Source organism: Meles meles, chromosome 2, assembly GCF_922984935.1.
Source record: "Meles meles chromosome 2, mMelMel3.1 paternal haplotype, whole genome shotgun sequence".
Lineage (NCBI taxonomy): Eukaryota > Metazoa > Chordata > Mammalia > Carnivora > Mustelidae > Meles > Meles meles.
Window position 1 is genome coordinate 179,716,781 of NC_060067.1, and position 18,508 is coordinate 179,735,288.

At 50.6% G+C, this 18,508-nt stretch overlaps 1 protein-coding gene across 2 annotated transcripts; it reads left to right on the forward strand.

Annotated features, from left to right (window-relative positions):
* Positions 1 to 2,344: 2,344 nt before the first annotated feature.
* RNF122 (ring finger protein 122) lies at positions 2,345 to 18,381 on the forward strand. Of its 2 annotated transcripts, none has more exons than XM_045986402.1 (6): positions 2,345 to 2,755; positions 7,719 to 7,875; positions 14,096 to 14,141; positions 14,394 to 14,435; positions 16,710 to 16,792; positions 16,955 to 18,381. In XM_045986402.1, the coding sequence occupies exons 1-6, from the start codon at positions 2,731 to 2,733 to the stop codon at positions 17,067 to 17,069; spliced, it is 468 nt and encodes a 155-aa protein (XP_045842358.1). In that variant the 5' UTR covers positions 2,345 to 2,730; the 3' UTR covers positions 17,070 to 18,381. The 2 variants fall into 2 exon arrangements, with proteins under 2 accessions (XP_045842358.1, XP_045842365.1); XM_045986409.1 differs by having other exon boundaries at positions 16,713 to 16,792.
* The last annotated feature ends 127 nt before the right edge of the window (positions 18,382 to 18,508 follow it).

Here is an 18,508-nt window from a genome sequence, read left to right on the forward strand (position 1 = left end):
TTTGAATATATAATCTATCAGCTTCTCTACTGTTTCAATGTCTTCCTCATTAAAATAACCAGACATGTCTTCCTGACTCACAAGAGGCTGGAGGTCTGAACCATCATCTGGATGGGGGAGCAGGGGTAAGTCATCTAAATAGTATTGATACAATGTGGGAAATCAACTTGCCTTTTTTTTTTAAAGACTTTATTTATTTAACAGACAGAGATCACAAGTAGGCAGAGAGGCAGGCAGAGAGAAAGGAGGGGAAGTAGGCTCCCTGCTGAGCAGAGAGCCCGATGCGGGGCTCCATCCCAGGACCCTGGGATCATGACCTGAGCCGAAAGCAGAGGCTTTAACCCACTGAGCCACCCAGGCGCCCATCAACTTGTCTTTGATAAGACCTTTGGTCTATGAAATGCTGTGAGACTGAACCAATCTTTTCAAGGATGCGCAAGACCAGAGCCCTTCAACCTGTGTCTCCCCCGTTGTAAGCTATCATCTGAGGCACAGCCCGGTGGCCACCATGGCCAGGAGGGATGAGGGTGAGGGAGTGGGAAGGGATGCATTGGGCTTGCCAATTTAGAGTTCTTTAGTGCCTCCGGAGACCCTACTGAATGTTTAAAATATCAGACTTAGAACATACATTGTTATAGAACATTTTGTCTGATGACTGAATTCATGGTCCTTGCAGTTATGACCCGAGATGTTCACTGTCCTGATTGAGCAGCTCTATCCCCATGAGATTCCGAATCAGAATCTCTGAGCTCAAGGCCTGGGAGTCTGCATATGTGATATCTCTAGACAGAAGTGATTCCCATAGGCTCTAAAGTCTGAGACACAGACGCGAGGTAGAGAGGCCAGGTAGGAAGTTTTGCAACTGCCCAATTAATAGATGAAACGAGCTGGATCTGTTCATGGTTCCGATCCTCAAGACCAGCTCATAGGAAGACATCGTTTAAAGACAATTACGTGGGGCGCCTGGGTGGCTCAGTGGATTAAGCCGCTGCCTTCGGCTCAGGTCATGATCTCAGGGTCCTGGGATCGAGCCCCGCATTGGGCTCTCTGCTCCGCGGGGATCCTGCTTCCTCCTCTCTCTCTGCCTGCCTCTCTGCCTACTTGTGACCTCTCTCTCTGTCAAATAAATAAATAAAATCTTTAAAAAAAAAAAGACAATTACGTAATTAAGTGCTAAACTGGTCGTTGCATACTGCTATGTGATTTTAGCCAAGTTATTTAATGCCTTAACCACCATGCTTTTAAATGACAAAGCCCTCATATGCATAATCTTGTCTGAGTGTCTCGGATTCCCAGGAGTTAGGGAAAGTATTTATCACCTTCAATTAACAGATTAAGCTTAATTGGAAGATGAGATTGAGTCATTCTTATTTGTTTGCTTGCTTGTTTACTGTCTGTCTCCTCCCGCACTGAAAATCGCAGGAGAGTAGAACCCCGCTGACTCCGATGACCTTGGTGGGTCCCCGGAGCCACAGTGCTTGGCACAAAGTAGGTTCCTGGTGGATACATTCTGAATAAATGAAAAAGACAGAAAGAGGCAAGACAGAAATAGACAAAGGATGCAACATCAGATAAAAAGAAGGCATTCTGGCCGGGGGGGGTTGGGGTGGTGGTTAAGAGATTCAGTCTTTCCTCTCACTGCTATTTATCTCAACACCTGCATCGCGCTAGATGCTGAAGATTCTGCCCTTAAGGTATAGCCAGCGTCGATTTCTGAGTTTGATTCTGCTACTCAGGAACGTGGAGCCCTGTTAGGTCTACCTTAAACGTAACCTTTGGGCCTTAGTTCCTTGTTTGTGAAACGAGGGGCTGACCAAAAATGAGAGGACAACTCGAGCTATTTCCAGATCTCGCTTTTGTGTAATTCATCTACTCAGCCCCTTACTCCAGTTCCCCCTTTCGCTGCGAGCAAAGGAGCGCGCTAGCCGCCACCCAGGACCAAGTCCATGCCCACCGAGCAGATATGTAACCCCTCCCTAGAACCGGCTTCTCAGGGAGCCGTGGAAATGCGAAACAGTAACAGCTCTGGACGCGGAAAACAATGTGGCACTAATTGTTCCGTTCCCTCCAGGTCCTCGGTGGAGGAGGCTGGACCCCGCGCGCACCCCGCAACTTGCTTCTGTTTGGAGTTAAGTTTCCCGAGGACTGGGAAGATGAAGCCGGAGGCGCCCACGGCGCAAAGATGCTCACCCCTAGGAGGGGGGCGGGCCTGCAGAGAAGACCCGGGGCCAGCAGGAAGGCTCTCATTGGCCGCAGGGCGGGTGACGAGCGCGGGGCGGAGTTTCCCGGGGGTAGTAAAAGGGAGGCGGGTGTGCGCTGCCCGTGTCAGTTTCGGAGTCCTGGCTGCTCACCTTCGCGCCAAGGATCCCGAGCCCAGCTTCCCGCTGAAGCTTTTTCCCTCCTCGGCGGGCCGACTGCCTCTGCGAACTGGGCGCCCCCACCCTGTTCTGCAGCGCCCTGCATCTCCCCCAGCCCGGGGCCCCTTCCTGCATTTCCTCTGTGGTGTGCTGATCCAGGGGACTTTCTGTTTTGTCCTTTTCCCTCTTTGTTGCTCTAAAACCATTCAAGCCCAAACCCCCGACTCCGGAGAGAGTTCGACTTCTCCAGAAAGGCGGCTGCCGCGGACCACACCGGCACCTCCTGCGGACCCGAAAGCCGGTGCGCCCTCCCCGCCTGCCCTCCCCGCCGCCTGCCTTCGTTCGCCGGAGGAAGCCAGCCGAGAGTTCATTGATGCACCCATTCCAGTGGTGTAACGGTGAGTCCGCGGGCCAGGAGGGCGAGCGGACGCTGGGCGGGCTGCAGACGAGGTGGGGCGCAAGGCTTGAGATCAGGCAGAGAGCTCGCGCTCTTCCTCTTGAGCTAAGTTTCTCATGAAATGGGACGGGTGAGAAAGCGTCCTGGCGCCCAACTCGGCTCTGCACAGCGCGGAATTTGAAAAAAAAAAAAAAAAAAAAAAAAAAAAATCAGGTTTAACTCAAGGCTCGGGACCGTCTCTGAACGTGCGGCGAGCGGGGGGCGTGGGAGCCAAGGGGTTCGCGGCCTTTGTGTGGCTGCTTCGCTCTTCTACCCCCTTCCCTTGCCTTTGTGCGCTCAAACTCTGGTCTTTGTTGTGGTTGTCGGAGGAGAATTAAATCCGCGCTCGGGTTGGGATCTCCTAGAGGGAGCTCAAGTTCCCGGCCTGGAACTTTGCAGGCTATTTTAAACATGTATACAATGCAGCGTGCGGGACGGGGCGCGGGGGCGGCTTCCTCTGTGTCTTTGTTGGCTTCTCACTGGCTGCTGTGGGCTTTGTGCTTGTGGAGGACGACGGGTTCAAGAGCATATCTTTATTGGGTTGATAAAGTCTCGCAGATGTCTCGGCGTCCCGGTACCTTTGGGTGCAGGGCCAGGCCGGCGGGAGCCGTGCTCTCTTGGCCCCAAGGCCGGGCTGCGGTACCCGCTCTCGAGCCGGGGTGGTGGCCGCACCTGCTTATTCAGTCACTCCTCCCTCCCAGGCCTGAAGGGATGCTAAATCCACCTCACCTGAAGCTTTTTGGCTTTTCAGGTGATACAGATTGGGCTTGGGGCTGACTCCACCCATGCTACCTTAAAGGAGGGCCTTTCGGCGCAGGTCAGTGGAAAGGTATTGGTATTGGATACTAATACCTTCCAGTAACTTTGGTGTTTTGACCGCGTTGTTCCAAGCTTGGAGTTTCTGGAGAAGTGGGGCGGGGGTGGAGGGGGGGCTGGCCTGCAGCTGTCCTTATCTGAGCATGGTAGGCTGGCTAGTTAGAAAAGAAAGAAAGAAAGAAAAAAAAAAAAAAAAAAACACCCTTGAGAGCAGACCCCTGCCAGATCTTGGATGAATTCTTTCAAACGGCTTTTGTTTTAAGGCCGGGTTTGGACAGCATGTGTATGAGCGGCCCCCATCCCCCTCTTCCTCTTGCTGGTAGGATCTAATTTCCTGAAAATGAACCAAGCTGTGTGTGATAGGCGGGCATTGAGGGACAGGGGGCGGAGGATGGGGGTGAGGCCGGCCGGTGCATCCCAGCATCTGGGAAAGATTGCCGTTGGCTGGGAAGGGGAAGCATTTCCCAGACCCACTGGTCTTTCTTGGCCAGCCCTTCTCTTGACGTCATTCCAGCTCCCAGCCTGCACACCACCGAGATGAGACCTTCTGATGTCAGAGCTTTCATAGGTCAGCTGAGACAATGGAACAGAGACTTAAGAACCAAGGTGGCTGGCACTTTATTCTGGCACTCCTATTTCATGTGGGGTTTTTAGACCAGCAGAGGGCTTGCTGCTTTTTCTTGTCACTTAAAGTGACTGATAGATCCTGTTGTTTGACTCCAAGGAGGAAGCAGTCCCTTCCCCCATCCCTTTGTTGGGGAGGTGGGGGCAGTATTTGGAGTCTCGGTTTCCTGGGGTTGGTATTCTGCCCTTACAAGTTGGAGGAAAAATGACTCCTGCTATACCTTTCGGCCAGTATGTGTCTTTACCATTTATTTTTAATGATAAATGATACCATTTATCTTCAAATATAACTAAATGTACCATCTCCTTAGCTTTGAAGTTCTCACCTATATCTTTTTATCACATAAAGTCACAAGCTCACTGACTCATTCCTGGAAGCCCAGGGAAAGCCTCTGTCAGAAGCCGCCTTCTGACAAGAAGAGCTAAGATGGTCAGGGTAAACTGATCGAGGCCCACAGGACAGGAAACCAATGAGGTTCTTTGGGACCCTGAAGATAACCAGGATCCAGCTCATAAAACGTGCATGGAGAGCCAGGATGGATTGGGATTGGGGTTAGACCCTGTTAGGACATCTGATGTTACTGAGGTAGGGAGCCTAGAAGCCAGGGCTTCGTGTTCAACATAGCAAGGTTAAGAGCTAATTAATCTTTTCAACAAAGTCTTTCAGGACAAGAACTACTTCTTCTATTTTTTTGTTTTCCCACAATGTCCAGGTCAGTGCATAAATCAGGCTCCTAATAATACTTGTTGGCTGACCGGTCATTCATTAGCTGAGGGCAGTTTCTGGGCAATTTTCCCAAGTATCACTCTCCTTGCTTTGAAATGGGAGCCTTTCCCAAGGGTACCAGGTTGTCTTGAAAATCAGGAGTTATTTATCTGTCAGCTAGTTAATTGAAAACATGCCAAGGCTAGGCGAGGCACTGGAGAGTGTACACGAGTCCAAGTCTGCCGTCCTAAGACTTAACGCAGACTTAGGAGCGCTCAAGCTGGTTAGAACTATTTCCCTTCTGATTTCAGGACTATAGTCCCACCTCTACTGCTGTGCCTTCCTTGGTACAGTGAAAGCCTTTGGGTTGTCTTTGTCCCTACACAGTAAAAATCATCCAGTTTTTCTTTGCTTTTTCATATTCAATGTCTGGCATGGTATTTGTCCTATAGTCCACATTTGAGTTAGGTTAAGTTGATGCTTGGAACAGCATCGGAGTATGCGAGAGCCAGAACGTGTGGTGCAGGCTGTGAGCCCTGTAGAATTCAGATGAAAAGAAGTCTTCCTGGGAAGTCATGAGGACTAGGCCTGGTGGACTTCCAGAAGGGAGATGGAGTTTCGGACAGGGAAAAGGTTGCATGAACAAAGGTCTGGAGGCAGATTAAGGATAGGTTGAACAAGAAATAGTGAGATGGAGGGGACTAAGCCTGGGGCTCAGTTGTTAAGCGTCTGCCTTCTGCTCAGGTCATGATCTCAGGGTCCTGGGACGATCCCCACATCCGGCTCCCTGCTCACCAGGGAGCCTGCTTTTCTCTCTCTCTCCTCCCTGCTCCTGCTCTCTCTCACTATCTGTATCTCTCACAAATAAATAAATAAAATCTTTAAAAAAAAAAAAAAAGGTGGTCCATGGTGGGTGATTCCTTATGGTGGTGAGCCAGGGAGGTTGAAGAGACCCAGGGCTTATGGATTTAGGAAGCGGGGAAGCCAGTCATGAGCTTGGGAAATAACGTGATGGGCTAAATTAGAGGAGGGACCAGACATCAATGCGGTGTCTGGGACAGAGACTTGGAATAGAATTGGGCCCATCTGAAAGAGCTTTGAAGGGAGGCTCATGATAGGGTCACCAGACTGATGTAGGGGATAACAAGACATGAGATGTAGGATGTCAGAATTGACTTCCAGTCCTTTAAACCAGTCTTCTGAGTTGTGGCAGCCCTGGAAATTATAACCTAGAATTCTGAAGTATATTTATGGGTTCTGGCTCCCAACCAAGATGTCAGGCCAGTGCTTAAAACCCATGTTGAAGACTTTGAGTACAGAGGACTTTGGATACAAGCCTTCTTAGCTGTTTGAAGTTAAGAGAGCTTATTTAATAATGATTCTTTTTTCCTTGCTGAGAGGGAAAGTAAGTTTCACAGTGGCATTACAAAGATTAGATTGGTAGCCTGAGAATTTGCTTGGGATGTAGCAGGTTTATGATAGACAACCAGTTTTCTTGTCTCAACACTTGCTGAAATCCAAGAATTGTATTGTGCTTGCCTTTTGGATCACTATATTTTGTCCTGGTTGCAGGACAGAACATCCTACCCAGCTTATTGTTTATATCCTGTATGTATTTTTTTCTTATCGTTTAACATTACAGGAAATTTACTAATTCTCAAAACGAGGACTCCCCAAATAGAGAATGGCTCCAGGATTGGCTCACCCAGCAGTAACTGCCATACTCTTGTCTCCTCTTCCCCTGTCCCTTCTGCCACCCTCTGCCCTTGGCTTTATATTGAAAAGCCTTCTTGTCCGGCTGTAACTTGGCTATCACCATTCCAGTTGTCTCAGGAAGATGGGACTGTTTTCCTTGTCCGGCAGAACTTTGCTCTGTTTCTGGCCAGAACCCTGTCAACATACCTACCTCCACACCAAACCCTGACAAGAGGAAGGTGACTACAAGGATTAGTAGGCCAGTTGGGGTTTACCCTAGTCATGGGAGAAGGGGAAGCGTCAGTGTTTCCCACACAGCAGGTGTTGGAATCTCCCAAGGACCTAATTAAAATGTGGATTCTGACTCATTTTGTTCAGGGTGGGCCTGAGATTTGCATTTCTTACAAGATTTTGCATCGGATGCCAGTGTCGCTATGGAAACCACGCATCGAAGTTTTGAGTAGAAAAGGGGAAAGTGGCCAGTCAAAGTAAGCGGCATCCCCTACCACTTTCTGGAACAGTGGGCCCACCCTTGGGATGAACAGTATCTATTCTGGTCCTGGTGCAGCTTGTCTGCTGAAGCAGGTGGCTTCCTAATGACAAACGACCTTTGCAGCCGCACCTTGCAATTTACAAAGGGTCGCGTTTTTACCCGCCCACTTTGGTCCTCTGTGGTTTTGCTTGTTTTTAAATGACAAAGGGAAGCATAGATAGGTAAGGTCTTAAAGGTCACCTCTCTAGGGAGAGGCAGGGTTGCCACCCAAATACCCATTTTGTCACCCCGTGCTCTGCATTTTTCTGTGGAGGTCTAGGAGCTTCTTGCTGATGGGATCAAGTCTTCCAATGACTGAATCCTTGATCCCCTGGGTGGGGATGAAGTTTGTAGTACTAGGTGTGCTCTCCCGTTTTGGGGAGGACTTACTTACCCAAGATCACACGAGGCTGGCTGCTCCGTGTTACCGGGTCAGAGATGTTTAGGAGCCCAGAGCCTGCCATTTTCTCTTTCCATCCTGGCCAGCCGAGCACCGTCAGCCCCGGTGGTCCATTTCCAGCAATAACCTTTTCCCTCTCGCTTTCTTTCCAGGGTGTTTCTGTGGCCTGGGACTGGTTAGTACCAACAAGTCCTGCTCCATGCCACCCATCAGTTTCCAGGACCTGCCTCTCAACATCTACATGGTCATCTTTGGCACCGGCATCTTCGTCTTCATGCTCAGCCTCATCTTCTGCTGCTATTTTATCAGGTGGGTGACACCCAGGGTGGCCTCTGGGGCCGGCAGGCAGGGAGAAGGCAGCCAGGGGTTGGGGTGAGCCAAGTGAGGCTCCCTCAGCAGAGTCCCTGGCTTCCCACTGGGGCCCCTCCTCTGAGGACACAGGGCCTAGCCTGCCCTTCCCTGGGCCCCTGAGGTCTGCTATTTCTATTTTCATCGGCCTGTCGAGTTGTCCCAGTGCACGTAAGGTCACCATTGGTTGGGCTGCAGTGCACCTCTTGGCCTCTTACCCTAGGGTGGCCTAGGATGATTGTCTGACCAAGTAGTATCGTGAGTCCGTCCCTTCACTGTGTCTCCACTCCCCGCTCACAACTCTGGGTAGCCAGGGCTAGGCGGCCCTTGGTCGCACCGCTGGCATGTTCCTCTGCCCTCCTGGGAAATCCTGTTGTCAGCCCTCCAGATGCTAATATTAGCAAGCTCATGTCTGGGGAGCTGGTTGTTTATTCTCTCCGGTAAGCTCTTATGTTTGATAGTGGTGGGGGAGAAAAACCCAAAACCCCTGAAAACGTCCCTTGTTCTTACTACATAGAGATCCAGGGAAGGACTTGAGCATGGCAGGGGCTCCTGAGGCTTCCCAAACTCCAGGAACTGTTTCTTCACCTCCTGTTGAGAGACATGGGAACTGGTGGCTGGTTTTCTACCAAAAATTTGGGGCATGACTGGTATTTAGAGTGGAAATTGAAGTAGTGTTTCTGACAAGGGCAGGCTCTTGGTATTAACAGTCCCCTCATTGTATGGGACTGTCTTGCCTACTGGGGAGTGTGGAGCATCCCTGAGCACCCTCGTGGGCCTTGGGGACATTGTGATAACCACTCCCTCCCCAACAGCACGCGTGCACACGCTCACACTTGACCAAAGGCCTGAGTAACTGTCAGCTGGAGTCTTACCAAATTATTTATTTATTAAAGATTTTATTTATTTGACAGAGAGCGAGATCACAAGCAGGCAGAGAGGCAGGCAGAGAGAGAGAAGGAAGCAGGCTCCCTGCTGAGCAGAGAGCCCAATGTGGGGGCTCGATCCCAGGACCTTGGGATCATGACCTGAGCCGAAGGCAGAGGCCCAACTCACTGAGCCACCCAGGTGCCCCTTACCAAATCGTTTAAATTAACTTGAAGGAAAGAAGTTCAAGGAGATGTCTTGGTGGGTCTGAGTGCTTCACCTGGAGGGACGAGGGGGAGGAAGGCAGACACTCCTCCGTATTCCTGAGGCAAGAAAAGCTTCCTCTATAAAAGGGGAAGTGCCCGGAGTGCCCCCAGTCAGTCACTTAAGGCCTCTTCTTTCTCAGAACTTCATAAAGTTCCTGGGACTGGAGTTTTCTACTTACAAGCGTACGCAGAGAAGATAGTGGTTTATTTTCTCTCTCATAGAGAGACTCGTTGAGCCTACAATTTGCACAAGTGGGAATGAAGGCAGCTTTTTCTAGTAGCTCTCTGTCCTGCATTTCCCTTCCCCAAAGCCTATATTTTCTTCCTTAAACTTTCTGGCTTCCTGACCACCAGCCACCCCCATCTCCTCACACCAAGCAATTCATGCAGTTCCCCAGAGACTGAAGACGGAGACCTACCAAATACCAAAGGTTTATGTATCGTGCTGGGGGAGGAGTCTGCAAAAACAGCTCTATCTGGTACACACCCACGCTGCAGAGGGGGTCAGCTGAAGGAAAAAATCTAGAAAATCACCCAGGGCCAGGAAGTGGGTGACCAGGGTTCATTTCCTAATTCTGCCACTAATAGGATAGGTGTGACCTTAGGTTTTAACTACTGTTTTAACCCTTGGTAGTGCCTTCTCTGTGCTACATTGTGGCTGGTGTTTTGTGCCGTCGCCCCCCACGCCCCCAGCATATGTATTGGCCCACTTTGTAAATGAGGAGATTCCTGCTCAGGCTCAGGCAGCGAAGGGTTTGCCCAAGGTTTGGGAAGATCCAGACATGGGCTAGCCTGGTGGCCGTTGGCTTGAGCCTTTCAGATTCCAGACATTCGCCTTCTCTTGAATGTCTGGATGGGAAGTGGAGGAGCAGCTGTGGCATCCCTCAGCACCCCCTTCCCGCTAGAGATCGGGGTCCCCCAGAAGGACAGGCCGGGGCACTGGGTCTCGCTGACTTATTTTTGGCTGGCTGGAGGCAACACCGAGCAATAACCACATGATACCAAAAGCCTTCCTGACTGCAGGCCGCTTGGCACCACCTGTCCCTTCTGTCGCCCCACCTTCTGTTCTGCAGCCTGCCCGAAGCCAGCTGACCCCGGAGTCTCATGGCTCCAGAGGCTCGCTGCTGTGTGGCAGCCTGTGGGTGTCTATATATAGAAAGACACACAAGCACAGAACCACTTCCTCTCGCTGCTTCTCCGTTTCCTCCACAGCCAAAATAGGCCCGTGACCCCTGCTCTCCACCTGGTGAGTTCATTGGCCAACACCAGCCTCCACTCCCCGGCGGCACCCCCTCGCTCCTTCTCCCCCAGTCCCGGAGAGCTGACCTCTGCCCTGCGCAGGATGGAGGGGCCAGTGAAGCACAAATAGGCAGGAAAGGGACAATTATTTTCAGGACCTGGCGGCATTGTTTGTCCCAAAAGGGGAAAAGAAGCCAGGGAGAGCCCCTGGCCCTGGCTAGAAATGGTCTTATTGAAATCTGAGTATTTTTAGTAGCTTCGCTCACCCGACAGCTGAGAAGGCCACCTGTCCAAAGTTGCTGGCACTACGTCCTCTGCTGGGATGGCCCGGGTTGGCGGGGGAGGGGTTGCCTTTTGCTTTGTTTCCCTTGCAATCTTTTTTCCACCCCCCTCTCCTCACAATGTATACCTTTCCGTTCCAGAAATCTCCACGCAGGGTAAAGGCTTTCCCTGTTCTGGTGGTGCTGGGCTCGGCGGGGGTGGGATGGGGTGGGTTCCTGCCTGCTCCTGGAGGGCCCTTGACGGTGACCATTAAGTGGAGCCAGGCAGACAGAAGGGATGGGGGGCACCCCGCACATCCCATGAAACAAGCAGGAAGCAGCCACGGGGCAGGTAAGGCAGTGGGACATATGAGATGTGAGCCGTCCCCTCGTCCTCCGAGTTACAAAGCAGGCTTCTCACCACTTCCTTATTTACCCTGCTGCATAGCTGGTCAGCACTGTCTTCCCCCAGAAGGCGGCTGCGAGCACTTTGGTAATGGGAACACTTCTTCCTTCCTCAGCTTCCATCCCTGGCAGCTAACAGTTGTTCCTTTAGGCTTTGGAGGCGTCCATGCCTGCCCCCTTGTTGGGAGGTGGGACCGAGAGGCCTGCATATGAAAGACTTCCCTGGACTAAGGAGTTCCCTGCAAAGTTAAGGCTGGGACACTGGGAGTCCTGGTTAAGCCTTTGGTTGGAATCTCCCATGACCAGAAACTCTCCAGGAGATATGCTGCCCTGGGCCACCTTAGCCCTGTGGTGTGGGACCCCGCCTGGACTGGAGTTCCTTTTCTTTTTTAGATTTTTTTTTTTCAGACTTTATTTATTTCTTTGACAGAGAGAGATGTAGCGAGAGAGGGAACAGAAGCACAGGGAATGGGAGAAGCAGGCTTCCCACCAAGCAGGGAGCCTGATGCGAGGCTCGATCCCAATCAGGACCTGAGCCAAAGGCAGACACTTAACGACTGAGCCACTCAGGCACCCCTAGATATTATTTTTAAGTAATCTCCACACCTGACTTGGAGCTCAAACTCAGAACCCTGAGGTCAGAATCACATTTTCCACTGAGCGAGCAAGGCACCCTTGGACTGGAGTTGTTTTTTTGTTTTAAGATTTTATTTACTAAAAAAAAAAAAAAAAAAAAAAAAAAAAAAAAAGATTTTATTTACTTATTTTTTTAAGGATTATTTGAGGGCACCTGGGTGGCTCAGTGGGTTAAGCCATTGCCTTCGGCTCAGGTCATGGTCTCAGGGTCCTGGGATCGAGTTCCACATTGGGCTCTCTGCTCAGCAGGGAGCCTGCTTCACTCTCTTTCTCTCTCTGCCTGCCTCTCTGCCTACTTGTGGTCTCTCTCTGTCAAATCAATAAATAAAATCTAAAGTAAAATTAAGATTATTTGACAGAGCACACAAGTAGGGGGAGAAGCAGTCTCCCCACTGAGCAGGGAGCCCGATGCGGTGCTGGATCCCAAGACCCTGGGATCATGACCTGAGCCCAAGGCAGCTGCTTAACTGACTGGGCCACCCAGGTGCCCAAGATTTTACTTATTTTTAGAAGGAGAGAGAGGAGAGTGCAGGGGACAGGGCAGAGAGGGAAGAGGGAAGAAATCCCAAATGGACTCTGTGCTGAGCAGGGAGCCCACAAGGGGCTCAGTCTTACCAGTCTGAGATCATGCATGACCTGAGCCGAAACCCAGGAGTCGGGTGCTCAACTGACTGAGCCACTCAGGCCCTCTAGACTGGAGATCTTAAGAGGTTCCGGGCCTAGAGCCTCTCTGGGCCCCCTGACTTCTGTTAGGAACAGTGGAGGAGCTGGCAGCCCGATCTGGGTCTGACCCTTGGGCACGTCTCTGCTCTGCCCCACATTTTGCACCTTCCCCTGCTCTGGCTGCAATTCAGCTTGTCCACACTGTCCATGAAGAGAGCATCTTCTCTCACGCCTTTTGGTTGTGGCTCACGATTTGAAATTCTCTTCCTCCAACTCAGATCAGCACTCTTATTCTGCAAAAGGATGAATTATCTGGAGCTTTGGAAGTCATCCAGTCTCTCTCAATAACCCCACTCTCCTGGGCAAAAGCAGCCATAGACAATAGGGAGATTATGAGCATAGCTGTGCTCAAATAAAATTTTATGGACATGGAAATTTTAGTTTCATATATTTTTCACATGACATGAAATATTCTTTTGATTTCTACTTTCCACCACTGAAGAATAAAAACCAGTCTTTCACCCCCAGGCCCTATAAAACAACGGGTCAGCTGGCTTTGGCCCTTAGGCCAGAGTCTGCAACACCTATTATAACTGGATGAGCTTCTGATATTTCCTTCCAGTAGCCCAGATCTGGGGTAGACGTGATCAGTGGGGAGAGCAAGCCCCACCTAGCTCCCACGTGTAAAAAGACCTAGCACTACTACTAAATTTGGAAAGTTTCTTTCACTCCAAATAAGACAGCATAATAATAATAATGCATAATCATGGTCCCAGCCATTAGTTGTGGCCTTGGGGACAAACAAGTGTTTCCCAAGTGGTCTGGTATCCCTGGTATCCTTCTCAGGACCATGACGTGTCCCATGTAGTAGGGGAAACCAGCCACAGTATGTGTCCGAGAGCTCAGGCTCTGTCATCTGGTAGACTTTCTTTCAAACCCGCCCAAGCTGGTAGACTTTGATTCAAACCTATCCGTGCTGCCAGCTAGCTGTGGGGCTTGGGCAAGTTATTTAATTTTTTTGGACTTCTGTTTTCCTCCTCGGTAGAAAGGAAACTTTCTCAATGTACACCTATATGTTAATAAGGGTGGACACAGAGCAAGTCGTCTGTAACTACTGTGGGCTTGACGCTGGGGACAGTGTGCTGTGTTTTGTCTGTGTTAGGTTGGTTTTTTGTTTTTTGTGCCTTTTTTTTTTTTTTTTTTTTTTTTGGTTGCTAGTTTTGTGTTTTGGTTTTTTTTTTTAAATATTTGGGGTTATTTTTTCATTTTTTTATTACATAAAATGTATTACTAGCCCCAGGGATACAGGTCTGTGGATCGCCAGGTTTACACACTTCTTGGCTGTGTTAGGTTTTATGTAGGTCACCGGCTCAAAAAATTCCCCAGGGTCAACAGACTTATTTATCCTGCCGCCCTGGCTTAATGGCAGTACCCCTTTTAAGACCATCCACCTCCTTCTGTGTACTCAGTAAGCAGCTTGATGATCTGTAGACTTGGGGAGTCTGAGGAAACCGAGGTACTGGGAAGCAGCAGGGAGTAGGAATGAACAAATCTGCCAAATTGTGCTCTGCCAGAATTCTCCCGTCTGGTGGACCTGCCAGTAAGTGTTGAGGCTGTTGGGCCTGAGAAAGATCCTGGGTCTTTCTTTGATCCCCTCTGGGTGACCTGCATGGGTCCAGACCACACTCCGTGGCATCTCTGCAATGAGACAGCCCCGTGATGAGCAGCCTCCCAGCCCCAGAGGAACGGCCCACGCAGCGTGCCTGCCTCTCCTACTCTGAATGGCTCTCTTTGTTGCAAGGCATAGCAATAACCTCTTCTCTCCCCTTTCTCTTTCTCCCCCAGCAAACTCCGGAACCAGGCCCAGAGTGAGCGATACGGCTATAAGGAGGTAAAGTGCAGCCTCATTCCCTGAGACTTCTGTCTGCTCCTGTGGAAGCTAAGGCTTTATACGGTCCAGTCCTCCCGGCTGGCTTGTCCTGGGCAGTGCCTGAGGCCCTTGCCCTCTGCCAGAGGGAGAGGAAGACCCTCCTGTTGGGGAGTGGGGGGGTGCACTGGGCGGGCGACTCCCTTCTTTGATTGAGAAGCACCTGGCCCCTATGGTTGGCTCTTCTGACCCCGTGCCTTCGCTCTGTCTTCCCAGGTGGTGCTTAAAGGAGATGCGAAGAAGTTGCAGTTATATGGGGTAAGCGCGCTGGGACTGCAAACGGGAAGGGTCCTGCTCGCAAGACAGATGGCACCTTCTCCATCCAGTGCTCAGTCTGGGCCCTCAGGAACTTCATTATTATTATTTTTTTTTTGAAATTTTATTTATTTGTTTGACAGAGAGAGATCACAAGTAGGCAGAGAGGCAGGCAGAGAGAGAGGAAGGGAAGCAGGCTCCATGCTGAGCAGAGAGCCCAATGTGGGGCTCGATCCCAGGACCCTGGGTTCATGATCTGAGCCGAAGGCAGAGGCTTTAACCCACTGAGCCACCCAGGCGCCCCAGGAACTTTATTATTATTGCTATTATAGTCATCATTATCTTGGTGGTCAGTAAAGCAAGGTTGATTGAGGGAGAGCAACATGATAATAATACAAAGCTCCCAAGGAGGGAGGGGACCTGAAGAGGTTGCCCTTTCAGGAACTTTCAACCCTGTCTTCATCTCTCCTTGGACCAAATAAATGGGACTCATCCCAGTAAGTAATCTGTATATGGAGTTCACGAGGTCTGGAACTGGCGCAGGCAGACAACCTAAAGGGGTCACAGAAGGGTTTGAGTGGTGGGGATGTGTGGCCCCAGGAAGGCTGCTGTGCGTAATACCGAAGGGGAGGGTGGGCACAGCCACAGAGAGTCCAGCTGCCCTTCCTTTTACCCCTGTACGTGCACTCTGTCCTAGCCAGCACTGGAGCTGACCCGTGTATCCATCCCCGCAGTCCTTCCCGTTTCCCCTCCAGTCCTCCCCCGCCAGCCAGTGGAGCAAGTCTTTGGGTGTCTTCACACGGACTCTTCAGGAGGCCGTTTCCTCTTCCTGTCCTACTTGCGCCCATGAGATCATGTAACTTCTCTCTGGAGGCTTCCATCCGTAACCACAGACACTTGTGCATAGGGTGTGTCTGGTTGTCTGGGACCCAGAAGGATCCACAGGTATTGCTGACATGAGACAGCCTCTTTTTTTTATCCCTCTTTTTTTTTTTTTTCTTACAAAGGGAGGGGGAGAGGGGCAAGCAGACTCCTTGCTGAGCAGAGAACCCAACATGGGGCTTGATCCCAGGACCCTGAGATCATGACCTGAGCCGAAGGCAGAAACTTAACCAGCCGAACTACCAAGGGGCCCCTCATCCTCCTCTTTGATGCCTGCTGTTACATCTCAGCAAATTGGGGTATTCCCTGAAACCCCCTTGAGAGGAAGAGTTCAGCTCTGAGGTGTTGATATATAATGACGAAAAGCTGGATTCAAAGAATATTTTTTATTTTTTGTCTTCTCATTTATTTTTTTTTTAATTTTTTTAAATTAACATTTAATGGATTATTAGCCCCAGGGGTACAGGTCTGTGAATCGTCAGATTTACACACTTCACAGCACTCACCATAGCACATACCCTCCCCAATGTCCATAACCCCACCACCCTCTCTGGATTCAAAAAGTATTAACCAAACACCACGTCCCCATCCTTACCTCTAGTTAATGATACATGTCCCCTTGCCAAATGTACTAGGTGAGAAAGGATTAAAAAATACTCTTCTAGGGGCACCTGGGTGGCTCAGTGGATTAAGCCGCTGCCTTCGGCTCAGGTCATGATCTCAGGGTCCTGGGATCGAGCCCCACATCGGGCTCTCTGCTCAGCAAAGAGCCTGCTTACTCCTCTCTCTCTGCCTGCCTCTCTGCCTACTTGTGATCTCTCTCTCTGTCAAATTAATAAATAAAATCTTTAAAAAAAGAAAAAAAAATACTCTTCCAGAACAGTACTGGTCAATGGAAATTTCTGTGAGGATAGAAATGTCCGGCGTCTGCACAGCCCAGTGTGGGAGCCACTCTAGTCACACTGCGGCTGCTGAGCCCTTGGAATGGAGCTGGTGCAACTGAGGAACTAAACTTTTTTTTTTTTTTTTTTAAAGATTTTATTTATTTGACAGATCACAAGTAGGCAGAGAGGCAGGCAGAGAGAGGGGGGGAAGCAGGCTCCCCACTGAGCAGAGAGCCCGATGCGCGGCTCCATCCCAGGGCTCTGAGACCATGACCAGAGCCAAAGACAGAAGCTTTAACCCGCTGAGCCACCCAGGCACCGTAAACTTTTAATTTCACCTTCATTTGGTCCAGGAAACATCCTGTGTGGTTCACGGCTACCCTCTGACTCAAGTTTCAGTGGCTGATGAGGAAACTGGGCCACAGCTTAGTTTTCTTGGGTGGGGATGAGCTGATGGGTGAGTGTGGTTCTTCTCCAGTCTCCTCTCAACACTGCCCCCTTCTCCCCACAGCAGACCTGTGCAGTCTGTCTGGAAGACTTCAAGGGCAAGGATGAGCTCGGTGTGCTTCCATGCCAACATGCCTTTCACCGGAAGTAAGTGTCCGCTGTGGGGCATGTGTTATCCAGGGATGCCCTACATCCTGTCAGGACACCAGGCAAGCTGGAGGGGTTGGGCGGGGGCAAGGACAGAGATGTTCTGAGAAGCCGCTGGGCTCTGTGAGACAGACGGAACCGACTAGTGTCTTCTGCCCACAGGTGTCTGGTGAAGTGGCTGGAAGTACGCTGTGTCTGCCCGATGTGTAACAAGCCCATTGCCGGGCCCTCTGAGGCCACTCAGAGCATCGGGATCCTGTTGGATGAGCTGGTGTGAGTGGTGGCCTCTGCTCCAAGACCTGGAGAAGACCCGTTACCTCCTGGGTGCCTGGTCGCTCTGCACAGCTGCCGTGAACAAGACTGCTGGGTGGGGACTGACCTGCTTCTCTGAAGGGGTGCTAAGGCAGGGCTGGTCCCCCACTGTCAGGGTGAGACCAGAGTTGCCCCATCTTTCTGCCTCCTGAAGCCGCCTTCCCTGCTGCTCGGAACTAATGGCGTCACCCATAAAGACCACTGTATCCTGCTACTGGATTGTCTACCTGCCTGTCCTGGCTGGGGGAAAAACCGTCCATCCTTCCCTGGCTCAGCACTTGGCCTTTACCCGCTGTGGGTTCCCCTTAGGACAGGCTGCCCTGACCTCCGAGAAGGGATAAGATGGGCCGTGCCCCACCTGTAACCTCCCTCCCCTCTTCACCCCATTGCCTAGGAAGGTGAGAAGGGGAGGAAGGAACAATCAAGGGAACAAGTGCCTCCAGTGGAAGGGAGGGAGGCTCTGTAGGAAGTCAGGAAGAGCAGGGACATAGAAAAAGGAAAGTCAATGTTTACATGGAGCCTGTGGAGATCAAGGCTGGCCAGCAGGCCTGCTGACTGCAGGGTAACGGAGGGCAGAGGCCTTCCCCCTGCTAGGATCTGTGGTGCTATCCATTCACTCTGTTCCTCGGTTAATCTCAGAGCTTCCGATTCCATATTGGGGTTTGAGTGCCCCTCGAGAGGAAGGGCTTGTTCTACACTCAGATGAATTTGCAGGGGCTTTTTCTAAAGGAGCAAAAGGGGCCTGGGGGTGTCCGAAGGTTAATTAAGGTAGCAGCAGATACCTTCTTCCCCTCTGTAAATAGGATTTTTATACTTCCTCCTCACCATCTCAGGCTTATACATGGAACCCCTGAATGGAGGGGGTGGGGTTTTCTCTCCCCCACCCGGAGTAGGTGAGGGTGGGACAAAGGTGTGTATTTAAAGAAAATTAAATTTAATAACAAGTTCTCTAACTCTCTGCCTATGGTTGCGGCCCGTGTCTCTTGGCCCTTTTCTGCCAGCAAGGGAAACAAAGTTCTCTTACTGCTGCTTCTCACTTCCCCATACTCAGAACTCATGCCCAGAAGTTCCTAAATCCTAAAAAAAAATGGAAATCGGGTTATTACCTGTATGCCATTGGACTAATATCGATGTACTTTAAGGCCTGATTAAAAATATTCTAGAAACCAGCTGAATGAGCCTGGCTTCAAGAAAGCTGTGATGTATGCCACCGTGACGTGGGTTCGAATGCCAAGATTAGTAAGACTTGAAATTAATAAAATCCGACACGAAAGTCACATGATTGTGCTTTTGCCACCATGCAAGGTCCAGGTTGCTACACAGAAGCTTGATCTTTCCCTTATTAAACTTTTTCCTCACCTCTTTGCTGACCATTACGGACACATGCTACCCTCCTGCACCAAC